Consider the following 11,079-nt stretch of genomic DNA (forward strand, 5'->3'; position numbering starts at 1 on the left):
GAGAGAGAGAGAGAGAGAGAGAGGGGGGGAGAGAGAGAGAGAGAGGGGGGGGGGGAGAGAGAGAGAGAGGGGGGGGAGAGAGAGAGAGAGGGAGAGAGAGAGAGAGAGGGGGGGGGGGGGAGAGAGGGGGGGGGGGGAGAGAGAGAGAGAGGAGGGGAGAGAGAGAGAGAGAGAGAGAGAGAGAGAGAGGAGGGGAGAGAGAGAGAGAGAGAGAGCTCTGCTGTGAGTGCAAGGACGTGTCTGCCGCCGGTGGATGGAGATATTAAAGCATTTTACATTTTACTCACATTTCTGACGGATGCAAACACACTATGGAATATTTGTGATTATGATTAGTTACAATTATATGTGGTCTATTTAACCTAAGTCTTACATATTTACATCAACACCATACACTTGTAATTTTGGGGGTGGTCTATGTAAGTTTTACATTTTTGGGTGGTCTAGCCTATACGTTTTATGTATCTTTACATCAACACCATCCATGCTGTCTTTCTAATGACATGTATCCTATGAACATTGCACCAGGCCCTTACTGATCTTCCCTTAAACATGCATCTCATTCACTCTTGGGTTGTGACTTGTTTGTCTGCGACTGACAGCGGGGACCACGTGTCCCAACACCAGAGAGCAAGTTGATAACGAGGAGGAGAATCATTAGTTCAAATGGGCGTGGTTTCTGTACATTTAGCAACTCGCATGCTGCCATTGGTTCTATAGGGCAGGGGTGGGTTCATCCGGGTACTCTGGGGCGGTACAGAGGAGCTGGGATCATGAATATTGATTGCCGATCGGCCACGCCCCCTAGCACCGTGAGATGTGATGTCACGAAAAGCGGCCCGTGTTCCTTCAGCTGACTCGCTCGAGCGCGTCCTCGCTGGAAACAGAGAGAAGGAGAGAAGGAGAGGGAGAGAGGGAGAGAGGGAGCGAAGGTGAACGACCAAAATAACGAGGGAGAGAGAGAGAGAGAGAGAGAGAGAGAGAGGGAGGGAGAGAGAGAGAGAGAGAGAGAGAGAGAGAGAGAGAGAGGGAGGGAGAGAGAGAGATAGAGAGAGAGAGAGAGGGAGAGAGAGAGAGCTACAAAGTAGGAAAAGGAAAACAACGGCCATCAATCCATCGAGTCTGATGCTGCTGGATATTTTTTGGACGGAGACTATTTTCCTTACTCATATTTTTGCTAACTATATTTATTATCGATTTTTTTGCTCGTTATTGTGAATCTTTGAGGACTTTTCAGTGCATCAGCCAGTTCTGTTCCACACCGCCTGCAGCTAGATAATAGATAATCCCCTTTTACCTCTTTTGACTCCATGGGCACCCGTCATTTTCATTTCTGTAAGTTTTTCGGGGAATATTTTTGTCCTGTGCAAAAAGAGAGTTTAATCAATCTGATGACTGGCAACAACAAACAGACTGACGTTTAATAGCAGAGGAGCTGCAGAGATCTGAGTGTGTTTATCAGAGATAGGTCTAAGTGTGTTTATCAGAGATAGGTCTAAGTCTGTTTATCAGAGATAGGTCTAAGTCTGTTTATCAGAGATAGGTCTAAGTCTGTTTATCAGAGATAGGTCTAAGTCTGTTTATCAGAGATAGGTCTAAGTCTGTTTATCAGAGATAGGTCTAAGTGTGTTTATCAGAGATAGGTCTAAGTCTGTTTATCAGAGATAGGTCTAAGTCTGTTTATCAGAGATAGGTCTAAGTCTGTTTATCAGAGATAGGTCTAAGTCTGTTTATCTTACTGACAGGCTGAGAGACATTTCCTCTAACGGGCCAAGTGCACCTACCGATATGATGAATTGGACATGACTTATTTGAGGACAACATTTTTGTAAATTTCTTTCCCATGGGAACTGGATGGATAATTCTTTAGGCTACAACTTTTGATTTTCACATTCTTTGCTCAGCCGCCCACCTTTTCAATAGTCTCATTGTTGTGAATAAGTTGGCGGTCTCTCAATCATTTGTGGATTAATTGGAAAAGTAATATTGCTTGATCACTGTGGGAATCAACGGCCGTCCATTGAACCATGTCCAGGCCTCTCACCGTGCTTCTCCCGCCTGACCTCAAACCGCAGTTCGGGACCGCTAACCCCGCGGGCGCTGCACCCACCGGCGGACACCTCAACTCCATGGCCAACCTGAAGTCCCTCCTGCAGATCCCAATCAAAGCTGACCAGAGATGGAAAGACTCGTGTGAAATGAAAGGTGAGGTCCAATAGTATGTAAGATGTAAATATGTGTGTTTTTGTGTAGTGTTTACCTATGGGCTATTTGACCCCCCCCCCCACACACACACACACACAAGCACACCCATACACAAACACTGTTTTTATTTATTTATTTATTGAGATGTATTATTCGTTTATTAGTCTTCGTTTATTCAGCCTGTATGTTTTGTTGTTTGCAGTTTGCTGATAATGAACGCTTGTTAATTATTCTTGATTGGTTTTAATTAGGGACACATGCCTCTTCATAATTATCTCTTATCATCATAATAACAATAACATAGACAGACACACACACACACACACACACACACACACACACACACACACACACACACACACACAGGGGCTCCGTAAGGGGGGGGTAGGACAATTCCAAGGGCCCTGCACTAACAGGGGCCCCCATAAACCACTGTTATTATTTTTATTATGATAAGGTCTAGGTTTGGGGGGCCAAATATTATATTCTTTCATAGGGCCCACAATTTCTAGCGGTGCCCCTGCACACACACACACACACACACACACACACACACACACACACACACACACACACACACAATATCAGTCCATCAGTTATCTCCCTTCACACCTTCTGAGAAATATTAGCCCAGGGGCCCCTCCCTGATCACAGGTCACAACTCCCACCAGCTCAGCTGCTCAACACTGGGTAATCACACTGACTGAATACTGCCACCTAGTGGCAAGACCTGGACAACTGCGGCTCTGGTCCGTGGTCTTCTGTGTGAGGCCTGACGCTGAGCAGGATTGACAGTCTCCCCAGAGCAGGGCCTCCCAGTGTCCCTGTTACCACAACAGCTCACATTCTCTCCCAGCATGGCGGACTTGTGTCTGTGTTTACTGGTGTTCCTGTGAGACGGAGACCTGTGTGGGATTCCTGCACTATTTCTCAGCTGAAAGGTGTTAGTATTTCTGTCAGTGGCTTCCATGCTTCTCTGCTTCTCCCACAAAGCTGAGTGCTCCTCTCCTTCGCCTCCGCCGGCTGGCTTTGTTCAACGCCTTCATATACGCCCACTCCTGCTCTCCTAGGGCTGCTCTCCCACTCTCTCTCTCCCTCCTTCTCCCTCTCTCTCTCTTTGTCAATCCTTTCACACATCCACCTCCCTCTCACTCCGCCTGCTCTTCTCTTCTCATCCCCCCATCCATCCTCTCCCTTTTCTCACGCTGTCTATTCTATTTACTCTTCCCTCTCTCCTCTCCCCCTCTTCCTCCCATCTTTCATGTTTCTTTTCCTTCTTCTCTCTTCTTATATCACCTCATCCTATTTGCATTCCCTCTCTTTTCCCCTCATATCTCTTTCCCCTCTCATATCTCCTCTCTAGCCTCGCGTCTCTCCTATTTATCCTTCTTTCCTTCTGTCTCCCCTCCTCTTCTCTCTTCTCCTCTCTCTCTGTAATGTCCAGTATTAGGGTTCTCTCTCTGTAATGTCCAGTATTAGGGTTCTCTCTCTGTGTTGTCCAGTATTAGGGTTCTCTCTCTGTGTAATGTCCAGTATTAGGGTTCTCTCTCTGTGTTGTCCAGTATTAGGGTTCTCTCTTTGTAATGTCCAATATTAGGGTTCTCTCTTTCTGTAATGTCCAGTATTAGGGTTCTCTCTCTCTGTAATGTCCAGTATTAGGGTTCTCTCTCTCTCTGTGTTGTCCAGTATTAGGGTTCTCTCTCTGTAATGTCCAGTATAAGGGTTCTCTCTCTGTAATGTCCAGTATTAGGGTTCTCTCTCTCTGTAATGTCCAGTATTAGGGTTCTCTCTCTCTGTAATGTCCAGTATTAGGGTTCTCTCTCTCTGTAATGTCCAGTATTAGGGTTCTCTCTCTCTCTGTGTTGTCCAGTATTAGGGTTCTCTCTTTGTAATGTCCAATATTAGGGTTCTCTCTCTCTGTAATGTCCAGTATTAGGGTTCTCTCTCTCTGTAATGTCCAGTATTAGGGTTCTCTCTCTGTGTTGTCCAGTATTAGGGTTCTCTCTCTGTAATGTCCAGTATTAGGGTTCTCTCTCTGTAATGTCCAGTATAAGGGTTCTCTCTCTGTAATGTCCAGTATTAGGGTTCTCTCTCTCTGTAATGTCCAGTATTAGGGTTCTCTCTCTCTGTAATGTCCAGTATTAGGGTTCTCTCTCTCTGTAATGTCCAGTATTAGGGTTCTCTCTCTGTAATGTCCAGTATTAGGGTTCTCTCTCTCTCTGTAATGTCCAGTATTAGGGTTCTCTCTCTCTCTGTAATGTCCAGTATTAGGGTTCTCTCTCTGTGTTGTCCAGTATTAGGGTTCTCTCTCTTTGTAATGTCCAGTATTAGGGTTCTCTCTCTCTGTAATGTCCAGTATTAGGGTTCTCTCTCTCTGTAATGTCCAGTATTAGGGTTCTCTCTCTGTAATGTCCAGTATTAGGGTTCTCTCTCTCTGTAATGTCCAGTATTAGGGTTCTCTCTCTGTAATGTCCAGTATTAGGGTTCTCTCTCTCTGTAATGTCCAGTATTAGGGTTCTCTCTCTCTGTAATGTCCAGTATTAGGGTTCTCTCTCTGTAATGTCCAGTATTAGGGTTCTCTCTCTCTGTAATGTCCAGTATTAGGGTTCTCTCTCTGTGTTGTCCAGTATTAGGGTTCTCTCTCTGTGTTGTCCAGTATTAGGGTTCTCTCTCTCTGTAATGTCCAGTATTAGGGTTCTCTCTCTGTAATGTCCAGTATTAGGGTTCTCTCTCTGTGTTGTCCAGTATTAGGGTTCTCTCTCTGTGTTGTCCAGTATTAGGGTTCTCTCTCTGTGTTGTCCAGTATTAGGGTTCTCTCTCTCTGTAATGTCCAGTATTAGGGTTCTCTCTCTGTGTTGTCCAGTATTAGGGTTCTCTCTCTGTGTTGTCCAGTATTAGGGTTCTCTCTCTGTAATGTCCAGTATTAGGGTTCTCTCTCTGTAATGTCCAGTATTAGGGTTCTCTCTCTGTAATGTCCAGTATTAGGGTTCTCTCTCTGTGTTGTCCAGTATTAGGGTTCTCTCTCTGTAATGTCCAGTATTAGGGTTCTCTCTCTCTGTAATGTCCAGTATTAGGGTTCTCTCTCTCTGTAATGTCCAGTATTAGGGTTCTCTCTCTCTGTAATGTCCAGTATTAGGGTTCTCTCTCTCCGGGGCCCCCTGCTGTGGGAGCGTACGCTGCCATGCCACGCCGGTCTCTTCCAGCTGACACTGACTGGTATCCTTGTGTGTGTTTGTGCGTTGTGTGTGTTTCTTGTGTGTGTTTGTTGTGTGTGTTTTGTGGTGTGTGTCTGTGTTTCTGGTTTATTGTCATGTATTGATAGCAATGCAAATATCATTACCAGTAAGGAAATTCATAGTCTCAGAGCCAGCTCAAATTTATATAGTGAGTAAAATAAGGGTATAATAAGTGATTAAAATAAAACTATATAAATTCTAATTATAAGTCTAAAATGCAATTAAAAGTCTAAAATGCAAGAAGCGGTGTAGTATAAATAATATAAAGGTATTTGCTTAAAGAAAAATAAAATAAATAATAATAGTGATAGTCAACTTGTCGTAGGTCACAGTAATGTCATAATGACATCACAATATATAAGTGTGTAATATTAAGTGGTAAGACAGAACAGTTAGGCCTATGCAGCGCAGTACTGATATAAATTACAGTGACTAGTGGTAACAATGTAAACAGAAGTTTTCTTTAAAGTGTCAAAGTGTGTGGGGTAAGGGTCCAATCCTTGTGGTGTGTGTATGCCATGTGTTACTCTAGTGTGTGTGTTTGACGTGTGTCAGCAGTTCAATAGCCTGAAGGCTTGATGGTGAAACCAGTCTGTGAGCCTGCTAGTCGGGTCCAGATGCGCCCGCCAGACGGTCGGAGTGTGAAAAGACTGTGTCTGTGATGGGGTTAGAGGGGATCCTTCCTCCTGCAGCTCAGTCCTGGTGATGCGCTGTGCTGGTCTGACCCTCCTCTGCTGAGCGGTCCAGGGCGGTCCAGGGCGGTCCAGGGCGGTCCAGGGTGGTCCAGGGTGGTCCAGGGCGGTCCAGGGCGGTCCAGGGTGGTCCAGGGTGGTCCAGGGTGGTCCAGGGAGGTCCAGGGCGGTCCAGGGTGGTCCAGGGCGGTCCAGGGCGGTCCAGGGCGGTCCAGGGCGGTTCAGGGCGGTCCAGGGCGGTCCAGGGTGGTTCAGGGTGGTCCAGGGTGGTCCAGGGAGGTCCAGGGCGGTCCAGGGTGGTCCAGGGCGGTCCAGGGCGGTCCAGGGCGATCCAGGGCGATGCAGGGCGGTCCAGGGCGGTCCAGGGCGGTCCAGCTGTACTGAGCTGGGATGCTGCCAGTCAGGATGCTCTGGATGGTGCACCTGTAGAAGGTGGTGAGCATCCTGGAGTCCTCAGCCATCAGAGGAAGAGGAGACTCTGTCTGACCACGCCTGCGTGTAGCGTGACCCGCTCAGATCCTCACTGTTGATCCCTAGAGATCTGGAGCAGCTGCTGCTCCCTGCTGCTCCCTGGGTGTGGGGGTGGCGGGGCGCGCTCCCCTCCCTGCTGCTCCCTGCTGCTCCCTGCTGCTCCCTGGGGGTGGGTGGTGGGGCGCGCTCCCCTCCCTGCTGCTCCCTGGCTGTGGGTGGCGGGGCGCGCTCCCCTCCCTGCTGCTCCCTGGGGGTGGGTGCCGGGGCGCGCTCCCCTCCCTGCTGCTGCCTGGGGGTGGGGGTGTGGGGGTGCCGGGGCGCGCTCCCCTCCCTGCTGCTGCCTGGGGGTGGGGGTGTGGGGGTGCCGGGGCGCGCTCCCCTCCCTGCTGCCTCCTGTAGTCCACCATCAGCTCCTTGCTCTCGCTGACGTTGAGCAAGAGGTTGTTGTCCTGCCACCACGATGTGTGTGACAGTGCAGTCGTGGGGGAATAAGGATGAACAGCAGGGGGCTGAGCACATGTCCCTGGGGGACGCCGGGGCAGAGAAGCTGACAGGAGGGAGGATGTTGTCATGTGAGCTGTGACTGTCCGCCCCAAAGCACTTTGTGACAATGGAGGTGAGTGCAATTGGGAGGCAGTCATTTAGGCAAGTTGCGCTAGACTTCTTTGGGACTGGGATGACGCTGGGATGAAGGGAAAGGTTGGAGGTGTTTGTGAAAGAGAGCCCGGCCCGGTCCAGGATGTAGTCCGGTCCTGGATCTTGTACCTAGTTCAACTCCTCTGAAACAGAGGCAGGCTCCTCCCCCACCCTGCAGCCCTTTCCCTTATGGTCTGTGGTGGTCTACAGACCTCACTGCTCATGGGTCTGGCGTTGGAGTCACCGTACTGCTACTCCGCCGTGTCCCCTGTGTTGTCCCTTTTTGGTCGCTGGCCGTGTTTGTTTGACTCGGCGAGCTCGTGGCGGGCGCTCCCGCTCTCGGCCGGGTCTCCGGGGTGGCAGGGTGCTGTCCGGGGTGGCAGGGCGCTGTCCGTGCCCTGACCTCCTCTAACCTGCCGGGTCCCGTCAGGGATGGCTGACCAGTATGAAGATGTCTGACCAGTATGAAGATGGCTGACCAGTATGAAGATGGCTGACCAGTATGAAGATGGCTGACCAGTATGAAGATGAACGCAGCTGAGGGGCAGATGATTATGTTGTGATAAAAGACAGCACTGATTAACTTGCTGGCTTGGTGTACTCACTGACCTCTCTCTCTCTCTCTCTCTCTCTCTCTCTCCCTCTCCCCCTCTCCCTCTCCCACCCACCCTCCCTCCCTCGTTCTTGTCTCTGTTGTGTCTGTCTGCTCTGTCTCTCCTGATTCTCTCATCCCTTCTCCCCCCCCCCCTCCCTCCCCAGACAAAGACAAGCGCCAGGACTCTGACGAGGACTCCCAGGGCGGCGGTGGCGGCGGGGGCGGAGCTGGCTTTGGCACGGCGGTGGGGGGCGGGGGCGGCGGGCCCGGCGTGCTGCGTAACGCCTCCCAGAAGGCGTTCCTGGGCCCCCTTCTGTGGGAGCGCACGCTGCCCTGCGACGCCGGCCTCTTCCAGCTGCAGTACATGGACCTGGAGGAGTTCCTGACGGAGAACGGCATGGGCATGCACGGAGGCGCCGGCGCCCAGGTCCCCTCACTGAGCTCGCTGTCCGCCGTGCCCAGCCAGAGCTCCCAGTGCCCACCGTCCTCCCCACCCCCCTGCTCCTCCAACTCCTCCGTCTGCTCCTCCTCCTCCTCCTCCTCCTCCTCCTCATCCTCGCTGATGGGGCTGGAGACGGTGCCGCCACAGCAGCAGATCCTGATGGGAGGACCTGAGAGTATACAGGGTCAGTAGAGGGGGGGAGGGGGGGGAGTATACAGGGTCAGTAGAGGGGGGGAGTATACAGGGTCAGTAGAGGGGGGGAGGGGGGGAGTATACAGGGTCAGTAGAGGGGGGGAGGGGGGGAGTATACAGGGTGAGTAGAGGGGGGGAGGGGGGGGAGTATACAGGGTGAGTAGAGGGGGGGAGGGGGGGGAGTATACAGGGTCAGTAGAGGGGGGGAGGGGGGGAGTATACAGGGTGAGTAGAGGGGGGAGGGGGGGAGTATACAGGGTCAGTAGAGGGGGGGAGGGGGGGAGTATACAGGGTCAGTAGAGGGTCGTGGGCGAGGGGGGGAGGGTAGGAGTGTGATGGGATATGTGTGTAGGTGATATTTGTGTCTTTGCCTGTGTGTGTGTGTGTGTGTGTGTGTGTGTGTGTGTGTGTGTGTGTGTGTGTGTCTGTGGATCAATACAGGTTCATGCAGTTCTTCGAAAAATTCTGTAGCAATTGATAGCTGGAACAACAACTAGCTCACGTACACACTGGAGAACCTGGGTCAGTTAGGCCAGGTCAGTTACGCTGGTCAGTTAGGCCAGGTCAGTTGGGCCAGGTCAGTTAGGCCAGGTCAGTTAGGCCAGGTCAGTTAGGCCAGGTCAGTTAGGCCAGGTCAGTTGGGCCAGGTCAGTTGGGCCAGGTCAGTTAGGCCAGGTCAGTTAGCCAGGTCAGTTAGGCCAGGTCAGTTAGGCCAGGTCAGTTGGGCCAGGTCAGTTGGGCCAGGTCAGTTAGGCCAGGTCAGTTGGGCCAGGTCAGTTAGGCCAGGTCAGTTAGGCCAGGTTAGTTAGGCCAGGTCAGTTAGGCCAGGTCAGTTAGGCCAGGTCAGTTAGGCCAGGTTAGTTAGGCAGGTCAGTTAGGCCAGGTCAGTTAGGCCAGGTCAGTTAGGCCAGGTCAGTTAGGCCAGGTCAGTTAGGCCAGGTTAGTTAGGCCAGGTCAGTTAGGCCAGGTCAGTTAGGCCAGGTCAGTTGGGCCAGGTCAGTTGGGCCAGGTCAGTTAGGCCAGGTCAGTTAGGCCAGGTCAGTTAGGCCAGGTCAGTTAGGCCAGGTCAGTTGGGCCAGGTCAGTTGGGCCAGGTCAGTTAGGCCAGGTCAGTTGGGCCAGGTCAGTTAGGCCAGGTCAGTTAGGCCAGGTCAGTTGGGCCAGGTCAGTTGGGCCAGGTCAGTTGGGCCAGGTCAGTTGGGCCAGGTCAGTTGGGCCAGGTCAGTTGGGCCAGGTCAGTTGGGCCAGGGTCAGTTAGGCCAGGTCAGTTAGGCCAGGTCAGTTAGGCCAGGTCAGTTGGGCCAGGTCAGTTGGGCCAGGTCAGTTGGGCCAGGTCAGTTGGGCCAGGTCAGTTGGGCCAGGTCAGTTGGGCCAGGTCAGTTGGGCCAGGTCAGTTGGGCCAGGTCAGTTAGGCCAGGTCAGTTAGGCCAGGTCAGTTGGGCCAGGTCAGTTGGGCCAGGTCAGTTGGGCCAGGTCAGTTAGGCCAGGTCAGTTAGGCCAGGTCAGTTAGGCCAGGTCAGTTGGGCCAGGTGAGAGGGGGCTGACTGTACTACAGACAGACTCACAGATGGACAGGACATGAGCCCCCCTCCAGGCCTGGTGTGAGGAGGAGGGGGTGTGGGTGACCCTCCCTGGTCAGGGGGGGTGATAGGGGGGTGTGGGTGACCCTCCCTGGTCAGGGGGGTGATAGGGGGGAGGAGGAGGGGGTGTGGGTGACCCTCCCTGGTCAGGGGGGTGATAGGGGTGAGGAGGAGGAGGGGGTGTGGGTGACCCTCCCTGGTCAGGGGGGTGATAGGGGGGTGTGGGTGACCCTCCCTGGTCAGGGGGGTGATAGGGGGGAGGAGGAGGGGGTGGGGGTGACCCTCCCTGGTCAGGGGGGTGATAGGGGGGAGGAGGGGGGGGGTGTGGGTGACCCTCCCTGGTCAGGGGGGTGATAGGGGTGAGGAGGAGGAGGGGGTGTGGGTGACCCTCCCTGGTCAGGGGGGTGATAGGGGGGTGGGGGTGGGGGTGACCCTCCCTGGTCAGGGGGGTGATAGGGGGGTGTGGGTGACCCTCCCTGGTCAGGGGGGTGATAGGGGGGTGTGGGTGACCCTCCCTGGTCAGGGGGGTGATAGGGGGCAGCACCTCTTCCTCAGACACCAGAGGAGTGAGAGACAGAACAGCTACAGCGCAGCGCTCAGATAGGTTAGCTATACGCTATTAACATATATAGAATGATGTTAATTACAGAAGAACATTTGGTGTGGTGTTAGTTCTGAGGAGAAGAAAAAGTAAAACAGATGTCGGCTATATTTGAATAATTGTAGAAATGTTAGGGAATGGGATTCAGTTCTGTCTGAATATGGCAAGGAAAGGGTTACAGCAGACACTGACTCTGCAGTACAGACATACTGCACAGAGAGAGAGAGAGAGAGAGAGAGGGAGAGAGAGAGGGAGAGAGAGAGCTAGAGGGGGAGAGAGAGAGAGAGAGAGAGAGAGGGGGAGAGAGAGAGAGAGAGAGAGCTAGAGGGGGAGAGAGAGAGAGAGAGAGAGGGGGAGAGAGAGAGAGGGAGAGAGAGAGAGAGAGAGAGAGGGAGAGCTAGAGAGCTAGAGGGAGAGAGAGAGAGAGAGA

At 52.4% G+C, this 11,079-nt stretch overlaps 1 protein-coding gene across 1 annotated transcript; it reads left to right on the forward strand.

Annotated features, from left to right (window-relative positions):
* Nucleotides 1-948: 948 nt before the first annotated feature.
* On the forward strand, nt 949-8,469 carry LOC311322955 (uncharacterized protein; the record flags this gene model as incomplete). Its single annotated transcript, XM_084455072.1, has 2 exons — nt 949-2,205; nt 8,000-8,469. Exons 1-2 carry the CDS (start codon nt 2,028-2,030, stop codon nt 8,467-8,469), a joined length of 648 nt encoding a protein of 215 aa, XP_084311198.1. The 5' UTR covers nt 949-2,027.
* Between the last annotated feature and the right edge of the window lie 2,610 nt (nt 8,470-11,079).

Source organism: Borostomias antarcticus (assembly GCF_949987555.1).
Source record: "Borostomias antarcticus genome assembly, chromosome: 21".
NCBI lineage: Eukaryota > Metazoa > Chordata > Actinopteri > Stomiiformes > Stomiidae > Borostomias > Borostomias antarcticus.